We start from the raw sequence: 19,963 nt of genomic DNA, 5'->3' as shown, positions 1-19,963 counted from the left end.
CATCCCAGGAATCAGTCTGGTGAACCTTCTCTGCACTCCCTCTATGGCAATAATGTCCTTCCTCAGATTTGGAGACCAAAACTGTACGCAATACTCCAGGTGTGGTCTCACCAAGACCCTGTACAACTGAAGTAGAACCTCCCTGCTCCTATACTCAAATCCTTTTGCTATGAAAGCTAACATACCATTCGCTTTCTTCACTGCCTGCTGCACCTGCATGCCTACTTTCAATGACTGGTGTACCATGACACCCAGGTCTCGCTGCATCTCCCCTTTTCCTAGTCGGCCACCATTTAGATAATAGTCCTGTTTTTGCCACCAAAATGGATAACCTCACAAACCTCACAAACCTCGGATGTGGGAGGAAAACAGGCCCTTCACCCCATTGTGTCCACTCCAACAATCGGTGGTGGAGGCAGATACGATAGTGGCGTTTAAGAGGCTCTTAGATAGACACATGGCTACGCAGGGAATGGAGGGCCATGGATCACGTCAGGTAGAGGAGATCAGTTTAACTTGGCATCATGTTCGGCACAGGAAGACCAATTCTACTTTATCCCACATTCTCATTATTAAGGGTTTGGACACGCTAGAGGCAGGAAACATGTTCCCGGTGTTGGGGGAGTCCAGAACCAGGGGCCACAGTTTAAGTCCTCCTCCGCTCTGCCAGTCCCCCACACCCCTCAGTTCCCCCAATCTATATTGTCGCCCCCGTACATGGCAAACAGGATGGTGTGAGACCCACCTTGGTGTCACATAGACTCTCTGCTTCCACACGCACTGAGTCGGCCACAATGCTCCACCTTCCTCCCACGTTCAGGGGGTAATAAGCCACGATGCGGAAATATGGCACCATGGCTGTGGTGATGAGCAGCTCAAACGAGGTCTCTGACGTTTTCTCCACCCTTTGGATGTCCAGCGTCTTGCCCTTACCGAGTACCTGCACAGGGCGACACAAGAACCATCAGGGCATGTTGGGTTGGGTTGGGTTGGGTTGGGTTGGGTTGGGTTGGGTTGGGTTGGGTTGGGTTGGGTTGGGTTGGGTTGGGTGGTTGGGTTGGGTTGGGTTGGGTTGGGTTGGGTTGGGTTGGGTTGGGTTGGGTTGGGGTTGGGTTGGTTGGGGTTGGGTTGGGTTGGGGTTGGGTTGGGTTGGGTTGGGTGGTTGGGTTGGGTTGGGTGGGGTTGGGTTGGGTTGGGTTGGGTTGGTTGGGTTGGGTTGAGGTTGGGTTGGGGTTGGGTTGGGTTGGAGTTGGGTTGGAGTTGAGGAGGTTGGGTTGGGTTGGGTTGGGTTGGGTTGGGTTGGGTTGGGTTGGGGTTGAGTTGGGTTGGGTTGGGTTGGGTTGGGTTGGGTTGGGTTGGGTTTGGTTTGGTTTAGTTTCGCTGAACACCTCCGCTCAGTCCACCTAAGCCTACCTGATCACCCGGTTGCCAAACACTTTAATTCCCCTTTAGATTCCCACACTGACCTTTCTCTCCTGGGCCTCCTCCACTGTCAGCGGCCAGCTCTACAAAGAGTTCTGGTGGTTCTAAAGTTCTTCCATTTAAGAATGACAGAGGCCACTGTGCTCTTCGGGACCTGCTATGCTGCAGAAATTGTTTTATACCCTTCCCCAGATCTGTGTCTCGACACAATCCTGTCTCGGAGGTCTACGGGCAATTCCTTTGTCTTCATGGCTTGGTTTTTGCTCTGACATGCACTGTCAACTGTGGGACCTTATATAGACAGGTGTGTACCTTTCCAAATCATGTCCAATCAATTTAATTTACCACTGGTGGACTCCAAACAAGTTGTAGAAACATCTCAAGGATAATCAATGGAATCAAGTTGCACCGAATCTCAATTTTGAGTGTCATAGCAAAGGGTCTGAATACTTATGTAAATGTGATATTTCAGTGATTTCTTTCTGATTACTTTGCAAACATTTCTAAACACTTGTTTTTGTTTTTTTATTATGGATATTGTGTGGAGATTGATGATTAAAAACATGAATTGAATCTATTTTAGAATAATAGCCCTGTCCCACGGTACGAGTTCATTCCAAGAGCTCTCCCGAGTTGAAAAACAATCAAACTCGTGGTAAGCACGGAGAATGAACGTAGTGGGTACGTCGGAGCTCGGGGACGTCTCTTAGCGGCTCGTAACACTAACGGCAGTTACTCGGGAAGACTCGCTAATGGCAGGGAAGCACGGAAAGACTCGTGAAGATTTTTCAACATGTTGAAAAATGTCCACGAGAGCCCCAAGTACTGACGAGCGGCCATTACCGTAAATCTCCGAGTTCGAATCAGGGCAAACTCGGGAGAGCTCTTGGAATGAACTCGTACCGTGGGACAGGGGCTTTTAGGCAGTAACGTAACAAAATGTGGAAAAAGTGAAGGGGTCTGAATACTTTCTGAACGCACTGTACGGGGAGAAGGCAGGCACGGGTTACTGATTGTGGATGATCAGCCACGATCACAATGAATGGCGGTGCTGACTCGAAGGGCCGAATGGCCTCTTGCTGCACCTATTGTCTATTGTCTATGCGCCCACTGAAATTTTATTTTGTCTTTTGTTATATTGTTCTTGTAAGTAAGTAAGTTTATTGGCCAAGTATTCACATACAAGGAATTTGCCTTGGTGCTCCGCCCACAAGTAACAACATGACATACAGTGTACTTTACAGTGTACTATGCGGACATATTCTGTTGTGCTGCCGCAAGGAAGAATTCCATTGTTCTATCTGGGACAAATGATAATGAAACACTTGATTCTCACACACCAAAAGTTTCTGTGAAAGTTTTAGGGACTAACCATGTAATAGTAGTATTGGACATCATCGCCAGCGAGTAAACCCAGAGCCGTCAAGTTGACGGTGATGACATCTTCAGGGTACAGGACTGCTTGAGGTACATTGATGTACAGATACCTCCCACTGTCAGACTTGTGTCTCTTCACCGTCCTGTGCTTCTTCGCAGTCTCGCCCGACGCACTTCCAGCGCTGGCCTGCGCATGAGGAGAGGGAGGAAATTTAGTTTGCAGCAGGGGTCGGCAACCTTGCTCTGCATAGGGGCCAGGACAAATATCTGTGAGCGGATGGCGGGCAATATCTATCGCCATCGTTAATAAATGGAGGTAATAATAATACATACTAACTAAATTATTAATTAGTAATAATACATACTAATAGGACAAATTAGTAATAATACATACTAATAATCCTCCGCCATTTCCGCCACCTCCAACGTGACCCCACCACTCACCACATCTTCCCATCTCCCCCTATGTCTGCCTTCCGCAAAGACCGCCCCCTCCGCAACTCCCTTGTCAATTCTTCCCTTCCCTCCCGTACCACCCCCTCCCCGGGCACGTTCCGTTGCAACCGCAAGAAATGCAACACCTGTCCCTTCACCTCCCCCCTCGACTCCATTCAAGGTCCCAAGCAGTCGTTCCAGGTGCGACAAAGGTTCACCTGTATCTCCTCCAACCTCATCTACTGCATCCGCTGCTCTAGATGTCAGCTGATTTACATCGGTGAGACCAAGCGTAGGTTGGGCGATCGTTTCGCCGAACACCTCCGCTCAGTCCGCAATAACCTACCTGACCTCCCGGTGGCTCAGCACTTCAACTCCCCCTCCCATTCCCAATCCGACCTCTCTGTCCTGGGTCTCCTCCATTGCCAGAGTGAGCAACAGCGGAAATTGGAGGAACAGCACCTCATATTCCGTCTGGGGTCCTTGCGTCCTTATGGCATTAACATTGAATTCTCCCAATTTGGCTAGCCTGTGCTGTCTCCTCCCCTTCCTTAACCCTCTAGCTGTCTCCTCCCACCCTCCCATCCGCCCGCCCTCGGGCTCCTCCTCCTCCCTTTTTCCTTCTTTCTTTCCCCACCCCCCCATCAGTCTGAAGAAGGGTTTCGGCCCGAAACGTCGCCTATTTCCTTCGCTCCATAGATGCTGCTGCACCCGCTGAGTTTCCCCAGCAATTTTGTGTACCTTCGATATTCCAGCATCTGCAGTTCCCTTTTGAATACTCGTGGATAAAAACTGTTTTTATGTCTGGGCTGTGGCAGCTTTGACAGTCCGGAGTTACCTTCCAGAGGGAAGTGATTCAAAGAGTTTGTGGCCAGGGTGAGAGGGGTCAGAGATGATCTTGTCCGCTCGCTTCCTGGCCCTTGCAGTGTACAGTTCATCAATGGAGGGAAGGTTGCAGCCAATAACCTTCTCAGCTGATCGGATGATTCGCTGCAGCCTCCAGGTGTCGTGCTTGGTGGCTGAGCCAAACCAGACCATGATGGAGAAGGTGAGGACAGACTCTACGATGGGCGTGTAGAATTGGACCATCATTACCTGGGGCAGATTGTGCTTCCTCAGCTGCCGCGGGAAGTACATCCTCTGTTGTGTCTTTTTGACTGTGGAGTCGATGGTAGCCCCCACTTAAGGTCCTTGGAGATGATGGTTCCCAGGAACTTGGTGTTGTTTTTCGCATTAGTTTTCATGTGTTTTTCAATTAGTTTACTGCAGTTCCCAGATCCCTCGCCTGCCCCGGGACTGGCTGCAGTTCCCAGGTCGCGAAAAGTAATTCGAAAAAAAATACGCCTGCGGACCGGATGATTTTAGGTTACGGGCCGCATCCGGCCCCTGGGCCGTAGGTTGCCCACCCCTGGTTTAGAGCAAAGATAGACACAAAAAGCTGAAGTAACTCAAGTAACTGAAGAAGCATATCTGGAGGGAAGGAATGGGTGACGTTTCGGGTCGAGACCCTTCTTCAGGCGTTTAGTTTAGTATAGATAGAGATACAGCGCGGACCAGGCCCTTCGGCCCACCATGTCCACGCCAACCAGCAATCACCCCACACATTAATACAATCCTACACACACATTTAGTTATGCTGCTTCCTTCGCATGGAACCAGCTGCAGAATGAACTGAAACTTAAGGAGCTGGTTTCTATAAACAGATTTAAATCCCTTCTTAATGATGTTGAAGCGGGCTCTTCTGTCTGTACATGCTTTGTTTGATGATGTTCTGACTGTGACTCTATTTATATGTTCTCTGTTGTTTTTAAATTATTGTCTGTAACTGTGGAACTGTGCTGCTGCCTGTCTTGGCCAGGACTCTGTTGTAAAAGAGATTTTTAATCTCAATGACACTTCTCCTGGTTAAATAAAGGTTATAAATAAATAAATAAACAAGGAATAATTTACACATACACCAAGCCAATTAACCTACATACCTGTACGTCTTTGGAGTGAGGGAGGATCTCTCTGAAGATCTCGGAGAAAACCCGCGCAGGTCGCCGGTAGAGCGTGCAAACTCCGTACAGTCAGCACCCGTAGTCGAGATCGAACCCGGGTCTCTGGCGCTGCAAGCGCTGTAAGGCAGCAACTCTACCGCTGCGCCACCGTGCCGATATGTGTTTAATTTACTTTAGATTAGTTTATTGTCACGTGTACCGAGGTACATTGAAAAGCTTTTGTTGCGTGCTAACCAGTCAGCGGAAAGACAATACATGATTACAATCGAGCCGTCCACAGTGTACAGATACATGATAAAGGGAATAACGTTTAGTGCAAGGTAAAGCCAGTAAAGTCCGATCAAGGATAGTCCGAGGGTCACCAATGAGGTAGATAGTAGTTCAGGACTGCTCTCTGGTTGTGGTAGGATGGTTCAGTTGCCTGATAACAGCTGGGAAGAAACTGTCCCTGAATCTGGAGGTGTGCGTTTGTTTTCACACTTCTGTACCTCTTGCCCGATGGGAGAGGGGAGAAGAGGGAGTGGCCGGGGTGAGACTGGTCCTTGATGATGCTGCTGGCCTTGCCGAGGCAGCGTGAGGTGTAGATGGAGTCGATGGAAGGGAGGTTGGTTTGTGTGATGGTCTGGGCTGCTGGCCTTGCCGAGGCAGCGTGAGGTGTAGATGGGGTCGATGGAAGGGAGGTTGGTTTGTGTGATGGTCTGGGCTGCTGGCCTTGCCGAGGCAGCGTGAGGTGTAGATGGGGTCGATGGAAGGGAGGTTGGTTTGTGCGATGGTCTGGGCTGCCATTTCTTGTGGCGTGGAAGGTGTGGGAAGTTATGGGTTTGGGAAAGGATGTTGGGGGGGGGGGGGGGGGCGTGATGCAGTTGTATAAGAGGCCGCATTTAGAGTGTTGTGTTCAGTTCTGGGCATCACGTTATGGGAAAGATGTTGTCAAACTAGAAAGGGCGTAGAGAAGATTTACGAGGATGTTACCAGTACTCGAGGACCTGAGCTATAGGGAGAGGTTGAGCAGGCTGGGACTATTCTAAAGGTACATCCTTTTACTCTCAGCTGTGCCCTCTGGTCCTAGTTTCTCACACCCGTGAAAACATCGTCTCCATATCCAGTCTGTCCAGGTCTTTCACTATTGTGGTGGCACGGTGGTGCAGCAGTAGAGTTGCTGCCTTTCAGCGCTTACAGCGCCAGAGACCTGGGTTCGATCCTGACTACGGGTGCTGTCTGTATGGAGTTTGTACCGTGACCGGCGTGGGTTTTCTCCGAGATCTCTGGATTCCTCCCACACTCCAAAGACGTACAGGGTTTCTAGGTTTTTAGGTTTCATAGCAAAAGGATTTGAGTATAGGAGCAGGGAGGTTCTACTGCAGTTGTACAGGGTCTTGGTGAGACCACACCTGGAGTATTGCGTACAGTTTTGGTCTCCAAATCTGAGGAAGGACATTATTGCCATAGAGGGAGTGCAGAGAAGGTTCACCAGACTGATTCCTGGGATGTCAGGACTGTCTTATGAAGAAAGACTGGATAGACTTGGTTTATACTCTCTAGAATTTAGGAGATTGAGAGGGGATCTTATAGAAACTTACAAAATTCTTAAGAGGTTGGACAGGCTAGATGCAGGAAGATTGCTCCCGATGTTGGGGAAGTCCAGGACAAGGGGTCACAGCTTAAGGATAAGGGGGAAATCCTTTAAAACCGAGATGAGAAGAACTTTTTTCACACAGAGAGTGGTGAATCTCTGGAACTCTCTGCCACAGAGGGTAGTCGAGGCCAGTTCATTGGCTATATTTAAGAGGGAGTTAGATGTGGCCCTTGTGGCTAAGGGGATCAGAGGGTATGGAGAGAAGGCAGGTACGGGATACTGAGTTGGATGATCAGCCATGATCATATTGAATGGCGGTGCAGGCTCGAAGGGCCGAATGGCCTACTCCTGCACCTAATTTCTATGTTTCTATGTTTCTATTGGCTCAGTATAAATGTAAAGAATTGTGCATAGTCTTGGATAGTGATAGTGTGCGGAGATCGCTGGTGGGCGTGGACCCGGTGGGCCAAAAGGCCTGATTCCACACTGTATCTCTGATCTAAACGGGAAGTTTCAATAAGGCCCCCACGCCCTCATCCTCGGTCGAGAGTTAGTCGAGGCAACGCGTACCGTGACGTTGAGAATGCACGCGTTTACAGGAACCGTCAACGAGAAGATCATCTCGCCGAGCTGGTCCGTCGTCCCTCCAATCGAACCCTTGATCACCTCTTCCTCTAGGATGGTGATGTTGACATGGAGCGACACGTTGATGGCGGGGGAACCATTGGGATAGGTCACGGAGATCTGTGAAGTAGCGCAACGTGAAAGGTCAACACATCCTTCAGCCAATGCCTCGTGATCAAGGCTAACAATGTCATATGGTCATCAGGTCATGTCACAAGGTCAAATGAGCATGGCATAAGGTCATGTCCTAAGGTCATATGGTCTTGTCCTATGGTCATATGATCATGGCATAAGGTTATGTCATAAGGTCATATGGTCATGTCATAAGGTCATATGAGTATGGTATAAGGTTATGTCATAAGGTCATGTCCTAAGGTCATATGGTCTTGTCCGAAGGTCATATGATCATGGCATAAGGTTATGTCATAAGGTCATATGGTCATGTCATAAGGTCTCATGAGTATGGTATAAGGTCATAAGGTCAGGTCCTAAGGTCATATGGTCATGGCATAAGGTTATGTCTTAAGGTCATATGACCATGTCATAAGGTCATACGGTCATGGCATAAGGTCATGTCCTAAGGTCATATGAGTATGGCATAAGGTAATGTCATGTCATGTCACAAGGTCATGTCCTAAGGTCATATGGTCATGGCATAAAGTCATGGCCTAAGGTCATAAGGTCATGTCCTAAGGTCATATGGTCATGGCATAAGGTCAAAAAGTCATGTCCTAAAGTCATACAGTCATGGCATAAGGTCATGTCTTAAGGTCATATGATCATGGCATAAGGTCATAAGGTCATGTCCTAAGGTCATATGGTCATGGCATAAGGTCATGTCATAAGGCCACACAATGACACTGACGCTGACACAGACATAGTCACACCCACACAGTCACACGCACACACACACACACATACGCGGGCACACACACACACTCACACGCGCACACACACATACGCGGGCCACACACACACACACTCACACGCACACACACACATACGCGGGCCACACACACACACACACACGCACACACACACTCACATGCAAACACTCACATATGCGGACACACACACACCCAGTCACACACACAGAAAGAACATTCCATAATAAAGACATTTGTACCGGGATATAAAATCGAGCTCCTGGTGTGAAATAGGGTTTCATTGATGTGAAGTTGATGTTGAAGTGAGAGAGACGGAATGCTATATTGTCCACAACCTTCTTCTCGGTGTGTTCTGCAGAAAAATAACAGCACAAACCCCTTAACCTGTTTGACCAACCCCTTCCATTCGGTGAAACATCCCACAGCATGAGAGAGAAATGTTGGCAATTGGCCTTCTTTAGTTTAGATGTTTAGATCGGTGTGTATGTGTGTGTGCGTGTGCGAGTTCGTGCCTGTGTGTGTGTGCGTGTTTGTTTGTGTGTACGTGTGTGTGTGCGTGTGCGTGTTTGTTTGTGTGTACGTGTGTGTGTGCGTGAGTGTGCATACGTGTGTGTGCCCGTGTGTGCGCGTGCGTGTATGTATATAGATATATATATATATATATGTAAATGTGCATATATATGTGTGTGTGTATGCACATGTGTGTGTATATATATAAAATGAGACAATAAATTCTGTATGTTATGTTTATATTATATATTATATAATATATAATTATTATATTATATATTATATTATATTATATTATATACTGAACTTATTTTCTTGCTTAATGTATGTATATAATTAAATAACAATATCTTAAATTAGACCATTTTAAGTTTGTGTGTGTGTATATATTTATGAGTACCAACCTACATTCACACATATTGCACACCTACGCACACACACATACACACATACATACGCACATATACATACACATACACATGGACACATACATATATATAAACACATATACATACATACGCACATATACATACACATACACACGTATGTACATACAAACACACATACATTCACAGAACCATACATATACATACACATACATACACACACACATATACATGCACACACCTATGTACATACACACACATGCATACATGCACACATACACACATATACATGCGCACACACATATGTACATACACACACATGCATACATGCACACACACATATACATGCACACACACATATACATGCACACACACATATGTGCATACACACACATGCATACATGCACACACACACACACATATACATGCACACACACATTTGTACATACGCACACACATGCATCCAACTTCTACACACACACACACACATGTACATATACACACACACATACATCTATACACACACACACACATACACACACACACACACACACACACACATATACATATACACACACACACATATATATATTGAACATATTTTCTCATGCATCACATTGGTTACAAGGTTTACATTGGAGAGAGTTTACAGTGTACTATGTTTGCATATTGTGTTGCACTGCAGTCAGTCAGAATGTTGTTGTTCTATCTGGGTCACGTGGCAATAGAACACTTGTGTCTCTGGGCCCGTGAGTGAAGGTGCCACGTGGAGAGGTGTGGGTACCAGCTTGGGGGAGGGAGGTACTTACTGCCGTCCGACACCTCTGCCGCGATGTACAAGGTGCCGCCGATGAAGGCGTCCATGTTTCCATCCTCCTGTATGCTGCGGAGTAGTTCTGCCTTTTGTAGGATCACAAGGGCACTTCCGTTCCTCACCTAACGGGGCGAAGAAAAGCATCAAACAGCCGTCCAGTCCAGGAATCCTGCCTGGTAAAATTCAGGTCATACGTAGATCGGGTGGATGCACAGAGTATCTTGCCCAGAGTTGGGGAATCGAGAACCAGAGGACATAGTTTTAAGGTGAGGGGGAAAAGATTGAATAGGGAATCGATGGGTAACTTTCTAACACATACAATACAATACAATACACAATATTTATTACATGTCATTTGAACCTCAGTGAGGCTCAAACGAAACACCGTTTCCACAGCCATACAAACAAAGACAATTTCCTACAGACATACACACAATTCAATTTACACAAACATCCATCACAGTGAACCCACTGTGATGGAAGGCAAAGTCTTTTCTCGCCCCTGTTCTCCATGTCTCTCCCGATGTCCAAGCCCGGTCTAAATGTCACAAAGTTGGAGCCCCCGGCAGGCGCAGGAATGTCCCACGGCCATGAAGCCGCGCCGGGCGATGTACGCCCCCGCTCCGGGTCGTTCCAATCACGCGACACGGGCGGGAGAAGTCGCGTTGCGGGAGCTCCGAAAAGCGGTCTCTCCACCCGGACCCGCGAGCTCCAGATGTCCCAGTCCACCGGACCTGCGGCTGTGTTGCTGGAGCCTCCGAGCCACGTGGTCGTACCGCAGCAGCGAGCCACCACCGCTCCCCACGCTCCGAGGCCGGCCAGCCCCACGATGGTAAGTCCGCAGCTCCGCAGGCTCCGTGACTGGAGCCCCCGGGTCGTTCAGGCTGGAGGCCGCTCCACGGTGCTAGGCCCCAACGACAACGGAGACCCGACAGGGAAAAGGTCGGGTCTCCCGTACAGGGAAGAGATTTTTAAAAGTTTCCCCCCCCCAACCCCCACATATACACAGTTAAAAACACTATTAAAAAACACGGACAACTACATTTAACTAGACAAAAAATAAACTAGACAAAAAATAAAAAAAGACAGACAGGCTGTGTAGGGGCCGCTGGAACACATAAATTAAATTAAATTAAAATTAAATTTCTTTATTTATATAGCACATTTTTAGTCAACTTGCATTGACCCCAAAGTGCTTCACATAATTACATTCACACACAGGCAAAGATGGGTGAAGTGTCTTGCCCAAGGACACACACAGGCAAAGGTGGGTGAAGTGTCTTGCCCAAGGACACAACGACAGTATGCACTCCAAGCGGGATTCGAACCAGCTACCTTCCGGTTGCCAGCCGAACACTTAGCCCATTGTGCCATCTGTCGTCCCATAGGGTGGTGGGTGCATTGAACGAGCGACTGCCGGCGTCATTGACTGACGTATCTGGTTACCGAACGGCTCCGCGTGACGTGCCGTGACGCGGCGTGATGGCGTATGACGGGCGGTGTTTTTTCGAGTGTCGCCATGTTTTTTTGGTCGCCGCTGGAGTTTGAAATGTTCAAAGTCTTTTGGCGACACTGATATACGACGCCGAAAAAAATCGCCCTTTAAGGTACATTTGAACAGGTACATGGATAGGACAGGTTTAGAGGGATATGGACCAAACGCGGGCAGGTGGGACTAGTGTAGCTGGGACATGTCTGTCGGTGTGGGCAAGTTGGGCCGAAGGGTTTAAATCAATAGACAATAGACAATAGACAATACGTGCAGGAGTAGGCCATTCGGCCCTTCGAGCCAGCACCGCCATTCAATATGATCAATGAATATTGATTTCTCTAACTGTCAGGCAGCTACAGCTTGTTCAGAACGCTGTTGCTAGAGTTCTAACAAAGGCCAAAAAATTTGAACACATTACACCAATTCTTAAATCCTTACATTGGCTCCCTGTATGTCAGAGAATTGATTTCAAAATCCTGCTGCTCACCTATAAATCACTACATGGTTTAGGGCCAAAGTATATCACTGACATGCTTCCACTATATAAGCCTTCTAAGATCTTCTGAAACCAATCTGTTAGTGATTCCCAGATTAAATACAAAACATGGGAAAGCAGGATTTAGTTACTATGCAACAAATAGCTGGAATAAACTTCCTGAAGATTTAAGACTTGCCTCAACTTTGACCACTTTTAAAACAAGACTGAAAACTTTTATGTTTACTTTAGCTTTCAGCTAAATCTTAACTACATTGCACTTTTAACTTTTGCACTTTTTATAATGCATTTTTAATTTTGCTTTTCTTTTCTTTTAGTTCTTCTATTTTATTTCATTTTATTATTTCATTTATTGTATGACATGTTTTTATGTGAAGCACTTTGAGTCTGCCTTGTGTATGAAATGTGCTATATAAATAAAGTTGCCTTGCCTTGCCTTGCCTAACTCCAAGTCAACTTCTTTAGTCAGAGGGCAGTTAATCTGTGGAATTCATTGGCACAGAGGGCTGTGGAGGCCAAGTCAGTGGGTATTTGTAAGGCAGATAGAGACAAATTCTTGACTGGAATGGGTGTCACGGGTTATGGGGAATTGGCAGAAGGCATCACATGCTAGCCCACTCATTCCTGGAAGCATTCTTGTAAACCTCCTCTGGACCTCAGCTGGCCAATCCCACCCAGAATACCGCCCTCCCATCCACCCAGAGCAGTGGCGGGCAGATGGGGCATCTTGGTCGGCATGGACAAGTTGGGCCGAAGGGCCTGCTCCCATGTGGCATTCCGTGCCTAACTTCAAGTAATCCTTGCATCCCCTCTCTCTCCGCCAGGTCCCCCACCCATTGTACTGGTTTCAAAGTCGTCTTGTTGAGTCTCATTGTCTGTGACTTGGTTTCACCTAGCCCACAGCTAACAATGTCCTAGACAATAGACAACAGGTGCAGGAGTAAGGCATTTGGCCCTGCGAGCCAGCACCGCCATTCACTGTGATCATGGCTGATCATCCACAATCAGTACCCCGTTCCTGCCTTCTCCCCATATCCCTTGACCCTGCTATCTTTAAGAGCTCTATCTAACCCTCTCTTGAAAGCATCCAGAGAATTGGCCTCCACTGCCTTCTGAGACAGAGAATTCCACAGATTTACAACTTTCTGGGTGAAAATGTTTTTCCTCATCTCCGTTCTAAATGGCTTACCCCTTATTCTTAAACTGTTGCCCCTGGTTCTGGACTCCCCCAACATCGGGAACATGTTTCCTGCCTCTAGCGTGTCCATTCACTTAATAATATTATATGTTTCAATGAGATGCCCTCTCATCCTTCTAAACTCCAGAGTGAACAAGCCCAGCTGATCCATTCTCTCAGCATATGACAGTCCCGCCATCCCGGGAATTAACCTGGTGAACCTATGCTGGGCTCCCTCAATAGCAAGAATGTCCTTCCTCAAATTTGGAGACCAAAACTGCACACAATACTCCAGGTGTGGTCTCACTAGGGCCCTGTACAACTGCAGAAGGACCTCTTTGCTCCAATACTTCCTTTATCATAGTTACTTTTTTGCATATCTTTCATTCATTGTTCTGTATCTCTCTCCCCTGACTCTCAGTCTGAAGAAGGGTCTCGACCCGAAACGTCACCCATTCCTTCACTCCAGAGATGCTGCCTGTCCCGCTGAGTTACTCCAGCATTTTGTGTCTGCCTTCAGTGCCGTTTTCCCTCTACTGCTCTCTATACTGGACAGCGATGCTGGTGTGATGAGAAGTTTAGTTTAGTTTAGAGATACAGCACGGAAACAGGCCATTCGGCCCATCAAGTCCGCACCGACCAGCGATCCCTGTACATCAAGTTCAAGTGAGTTTATTGTCATGTGTCCCTGTATAGGACAATGAAATTCTTGCTTTGCTTCAGCACACAGAACATAGTAGGCATTTACTACAAAACAGATAAATGTGTCCATATACCATGATATAAATATATACACACATGAATAAATAAACTGATGAAGTGCAAATAACAGATAATGGGTTATTAATAATCAGAGTTTTGTCCGAGCCAGGTTTAATAGCCTGATGGCTGTGGGGAAGTAGCTATTCCTGAACCTGGTTGTTGCAGTCTTCAGGCTCCTGTACCTTCTACCTGAAGGTAATAATAATAATAATGGATGGGATTTATATAGCGCCTTTCTAATACTCAAGGCGCTTTACATCGCATTATTCATTCACTCCTCAGTCACACTCGGTGGTGGTAAGCTACTTCTGTAGCCACAGCTGCCCTGGGGCAGACTGACGGAAGCGTGGCTGCAAATCTGCGCCTACGGCCCCTCCGACCACCACCAATCACTCCCACACATTCACATGCATTCACACACAGGCAAAGGTGGGTGAAGTGCCTTGCCCAAGGACACAACAACAGTATGCACTCCAAGCGGGATTCGAACCGGCTACCTTCCGGTCGCCAGCCGAACACTTAGCCCATTGTGCCATCTGTCGTCCCATTCAGGGAGATGAGTGTGTGGCCAGGATGGTGTGGGTCTTTGATGATGCTGCCAGCCTTTTTCAGGCAGCGACTGCGATAAATCCCCTCAATGGTAGGGAGGTCAGAGCCGATGATGGACTGGGCAGTGTTTACTACTTTTTGTAGTCTTTTCCTCTCCAGGGTGTTCAAGTTGCCGAACCAAGCCACGATGCAACCGGTCAGTATGCTCTCTACTGTGCACCTGTAGAGGTTAGAGAGAGTCTTCCTTGACAATCCGACTCTCCGTAATCTTCTCAGGAAGTAGAGGCGCTGATGTGCTTTGTAATCATTATAAATTAATGCTATCCTACACACACTAACATGTCCGTTACTAACCAGTCAGCGGAAAGACAATACATGATTACAATCGAGCCGTTTACAGTGCACACATACATGATAAGGGAATAACGTTTAGTGCAAGGTAAAGCCAGTAAAGTCCGATCAAGGGTGGTCCCAGGGTCATCAAAGATTTCCCTCGCCAATTTACCTCCTGGGATAAATAAAGTTCTATCGCATCTTATCGTATCGTAGACCGTTGGTGCCCACCTGCAGGTGTTGATCCAGTTCTGGTAAATGTACCTTCGTACCGGAGAGCGGAGATATCCCAAAGGAGACAGTGGCATTCAAAGCAGCGTACGTTTTATTCCTGCATAGAATATAAACAAAATGGAAGGTGACCACAAGGCTCCGTGGTGGCGCAACGGTAAATTTGCCGCCTCACAGCGCCAGAGACCCCGGTTTGATCCTGACTACGGGCGCTGTCTGTACGGAGTTTGCACGTTCTCCCCGTGACCTGCGTGGGTTTTCTCCGAGATCTTAGGCTTCCTCCCACACTCCAATGACGTGCAGGTTTGTAGGTGAATTGGCTTCGGTAAAATTGTAAAAATTGTCCCTAGTATGTGCAGGATAGTGTTAGTGTGCGGGGATCGCTGGTCGGCACGGACTCGGTGGGCCGAAGGGCCTGTTTCCGCGCTGTATCTCTAAACTAAACTAAAATTAAAGCAAAACATTTGAACAGGTACATGGATAGGAGGGAAAGTGTCGGAAGGAACTGCAGATGCTGGTTTACAACGAAGACAGACACAAAACGCTGGAGTAACTCAGCGGGACAGGCAGTATCTCTGGAGAGAAGGAATGGGTGACGTTTCGGGTCGAGACCCTTCTTCAGACTGAACAAGGGCCTCGACCCGAAATGTAACCTACCCATGTTCACCAAAGATGCTGCTTAACCCGTTGAGTTAGTCCAGCATTTTAAGTTGATCTTAGTTGTGGTGGGATGTCGACCAAACACAGGCAGGTGGGACTGCTGTGGATAGGGTTGCCAACTTTCTCACTCCCAAATAATGGACAAATGTCAAAATATGGGACAAATTCCCCACGGCAATTCGTTGACCGACTGGGCCGTGGCTGGGTGAATGATGAGTTGGCCCCGGGTGCTGGACTGCACACAAAGCCCAGCCGGCGGGCCAGCTGTGAGGAGTTTTGGCCCGGGGGCCGCGCGCAAAGTCCGGCGCCCCGTCCAACTCACGAACCGATGATCGGCCACGAGAAGGAGGGGTGGTGGTGGTGTCGGCGGTAAGCGAAGGTCGGAAGGTCGGACAGCTGGGCCGGGCTGCCGACCGACCGATGGGGCCACGGGCGAGGAGCTGCTGCTGCTGCTGCTGCTGCTGCTGCTGCACTCCATGGGCTGCACTACGTCGGGACGGGTGAGGTGGGGCCGGACGACCAGACAGTCCCCTCGACCCGAGTAGTAGCGGTCAAACACGGGACAAGGGCGGTCCCATACGGGACAAACCAATTTAGCCCAATATACGGGATGTCCCGGCTAATACGGGACAGTTGGCAACCCTAAGTGTAGATGAGGCATGTTGGGCAAGTTAGGGCCTGTTTCCACACTGACTTTAAATTCCCCTTAGACCCTGAAAATGCAGGAGGATGTGAAGCTGGTACTCACGCCACTTGGATAGTTAGTGAGAATGCATCACTGTTGACCAGGAAGTACCAATAGTCTGGGGTTATCCGTAGATCAAACTTGGGAAATTCTGCAAAGAAAAGCAGATAGACAGAGGTTCATAAGAGATAGGATTTCGACTGGGCTTGTATTCACTGGGACTTAGAAGGATGAGAGGAGACATTCTTTCCACTCCCTACACACTCAGAACACTTAGCAGGACAGGCAGCATCTCTGGAGAGAATGGCCAATTCCTTCTGTGGAAGTTAATAATTATTTAAACTCACAAAATGGCTTCCGCTAAAACTAAGACAGGCTTTCACCTTCTTCTATTAAATTGCAAAGCTAGCAAAAAAGCACTAACCCTTGCTTTCAGTACATTAACAAGGTCAGCAAACTGTTGTTGTTCCCCTTTCCAATAACATAAGCGAGATAACAAGCTCAGCTTCATGAATGTCTCCTCTATAACATCAACATTAGAGACTAACTAATTCAGACTAACCCTTGTTCTATACGATTATGAGATTATGATGTGCGTCATAACTAGAAAAATTCAAATTGCTTGTTCTGCAGAAATATAACCTTCTCTTATAACTATATAATGGTTAACCCTTCCTCTGTCAGAAGAACCTGTCAATCTTCTGATGCTGTCAATCATAAGGATGTGTCAATCTTAAGAAGCAAGAGGCTGTACTATGCTTTGTAGATAACGTATTGCTGAATCGTTGATTAGTGGGGTATATATACATGTACTGAGATCAGTGTTCCTTTGTGTGGAACTTCTCTGAATCGTCTGCACTTCTTAGTGATAGTAGAATGAGGCCATTCGGCCCATCAGGTCTACTCTGCCATTCAATCATGGCTGATCTATCTCTCCCTCTCAATCCCATTCTCCTGCCTTCTCCCCACAACCCCTGACACCCGTTCTAATCAAAAATCTATCTATCCCTGCCTTAAAAATATCCACTGACTTGGCCTCCACAGCTGTCTGTGACAATGAATTCCACAGATTCACCATAAAGAAATTCCTCCTCATCTCCTTCCTGAAGGAATGTCCTTTAATTCCGAGGCTGTGCCCTCTGGTCCGAGACTCTCCCACTAGTGGAAACATCCTCTCCACATCCACTCTATCCAAACTCACCGTATTTCCGAACTTGGAACCTCTTTAAGCCGTAGTATTCAGAGTTGTTCGTCACCGTAGCCCGAATTTGATATGTTTCGTGCCTGGTAAATTGTAAGTAAAACGATAAAATACAATTGCTACCTCACACACTCCCCTCTCCCGCTTCCGACAAACGGTATTCGACGTCACGTTGGGGTTCAGGGTGAGAAAAAAAGCACACCAACTTCCTTGGAAGGGTTAGGAAGTTCGGCATGTCCCCTACAACTCTCACCAACTTCTACAGATGCGCCTTAGAAAGCATCATATCTGGATGCATCGCAGCCCGGTTTGGGAACAGCTCCATCCAAGGCCGCTGGAAATGACAGAGAATTGTGGACGCAGCCCAGACCATCGCACAAACCAACCTCCCTTCCATCGACTCCATCTACACCTCACGCTGCCTCGGCAAGGCCAGCAGCATCATCAAGGACCAGTCTCACCCCGGCCACTCCCTCTTCTCCCCTCTCCCATCGGGCAAGAGGTACAGAAGTGTGAAAACGCACACCTCCAGATTCAGGGACAGTTTCTTCCCAGCTGTTATCAGGCAACTGAACCATCCTACCACAACCAGAGAGCAGTCCTGAACTACTATCTACCTCATTGGTGACCTTCGGACTATCTTTAATCAGACTCAGGGGGGCAGTGGAATTCTCTGCCTCAGAGGGCAGTGGAGGCAGGTTCTCTGGATGCTTTCAAGAGAGAGCTAGATAGGGCTCTTAAAGATAGCGGAGTCAGGGGATATGGGGAGAAGGCAGGAACGGGGTACTGATTGTGGATGATCAGCCAAGATCACATTGAATGGCGGTGCTGGCTCGAAGGGCCGAATGGCCTCCTCCTGCACCTATTGTCTATTGTCTATTGATAGGCAGCATCTCTGGAAAGAAGGAATGGGTGACGCTTCGGGTCGAGACCCTTCTTCAGTGAGAGTCAGGGGAGAGGGAAAGTAGAGGTGTGAAAAAGGAACAGAACAAATCAGAGCCAGCACTGACGACTAAGGAAGTGCGGAGCCCACAATGGTCCATTGTTGGTTGTGGAAGAGGTGATTACGACGGGATATGAACAGTGAAACTAGCAGGATGGCTAGATGGGGGAGGGACAGAGAGAGAGAGGCGGGAAGCAAGGGTCACTTGGGATTGGAGAAATCAATATTCATACCGCTGGGTTGTACTACTAAACTACCCACAGATTCTACAACCAATCTACATACAAGGAGCTAATAATTAACTATTAACAACCTACTACCCGACTGACCCACACAGATTTGGGATGTGGGAAGAAATTGGACCTCACCATTGGAAGCCATGGATCCGCACTGACCAGCGATCGCCCGTTCACTCACTAGTTCTATGTTTTCCCACTTTCTCATCCACCCCCTACACATTAGGGGCAGTTTTCAGAGTGTGGGAGGAAACCCGGAGCGCCCGGGGAAAACCCACGAGGTTCACGGGGAGAGAACGTGCAAACTCCGCGCAGGCAGCAACCGTAGTGGGGATCGAACCCGGGTCTCTGGAGCTGTGTGAGGCAGCAACTCTACCGCTGCCGCCCAAGTAGAGTCATAGAATCATGGAGAGATTCCGGAAGGAAACAGGCCCTTCGGCCAATCGAGACCAATCCCTCCCAATAACCAAAGCTGAGGGGGCGGCACGGTGGCGCAGCGGTAGAGTTGCTGCCTCACAGCGCCAGGGACCCCGGGTTCGATCCTGACCACGGGTGCTGCCTGTACGGAGTTTGCACGTTCTCCCTGTGACCTGCGTGGGTTTTCTCCAAGATCTTCGGTTTCCTCCCGCACTCCAAAGACGTGCAGGTTTGTCGGATATTGGTATAAGTGTAAATTGTCACTGGTGTGTGTAGGATAGTGTTAGTGTGCGGGGATCGCTGGTCGGTGTGGACACGCTGGGCCGAAGGGCCTGTTTCTGCGCTGTATCTCTAAACTAAACAAGACTAGACTAGACTGGAGTTTTTGAATTCTATTCCAGTGCCCCGTGATTTTGTGGGGCAGATCAGAGAATACCTTCATTTGGAGTCAGGAGATGGAATCTTACGTTTCAGGTCCAAAGTTGATCTCACCAATGTGAACTGATTGGGACACAGTTTGTCTAGTCACGGCTGACAAAACACTGCCGTTCGCATCCTGGCAAAACATGAGAGGACATCTGTAGTTCATTGATCGCACCGATCGATAACAAAAATCAACAACGACAAGGGTTCAACGGTAAAAGCACGTTAATCATTGCAGCCGACATGTTGCCGTCAACCGCAGGTTTCAGCCGCGTCCAACACATTGCGCTGGGTTGGCACGGTGGTGCAGCGGGTAGAACCGCTGTC

General features: G+C 48.0%; 1 protein-coding gene across 1 annotated transcript in view; it reads right to left on the bottom strand.

Annotated features, from left to right (window-relative positions):
* The window catches only part of LOC116990201 (complement C3-like), a 63,095-nt gene that overhangs the window by 31,541 nt on the left and 11,591 nt on the right, over positions 1–19,963 (bottom strand). Inside the window, exons 6-14 of the mRNA XM_033047748.1 lie at positions 19,681–19,769; positions 17,618–17,700; positions 16,480–16,567; positions 15,072–15,171; positions 10,027–10,153; positions 8,561–8,673; positions 7,381–7,554; positions 2,795–2,986; positions 746–940 (exon numbers count right to left, since the gene is read on the bottom strand). Coding sequence (XP_032903639.1) covers positions 746–940; positions 2,795–2,986; positions 7,381–7,554; positions 8,561–8,673; positions 10,027–10,081 — 729 coding nt within the window. The 5' untranslated portion in view covers positions 10,082–10,153; positions 15,072–15,171; positions 16,480–16,567; positions 17,618–17,700; positions 19,681–19,769. The remainder of the gene's footprint in view (positions 1–745; positions 941–2,794; positions 2,987–7,380; positions 7,555–8,560; positions 8,674–10,026; positions 10,154–15,071; positions 15,172–16,479; positions 16,568–17,617; positions 17,701–19,680; positions 19,770–19,963) is intronic.

This window comes from Amblyraja radiata, chromosome 30 (assembly GCF_010909765.2).
Source record: "Amblyraja radiata isolate CabotCenter1 chromosome 30, sAmbRad1.1.pri, whole genome shotgun sequence".
Lineage (NCBI taxonomy): Eukaryota > Metazoa > Chordata > Chondrichthyes > Rajiformes > Rajidae > Amblyraja > Amblyraja radiata.
Note: the sequence above shows the minus strand (reverse complement) of the source record. Positions and strands in the feature narration are given on the sequence as shown.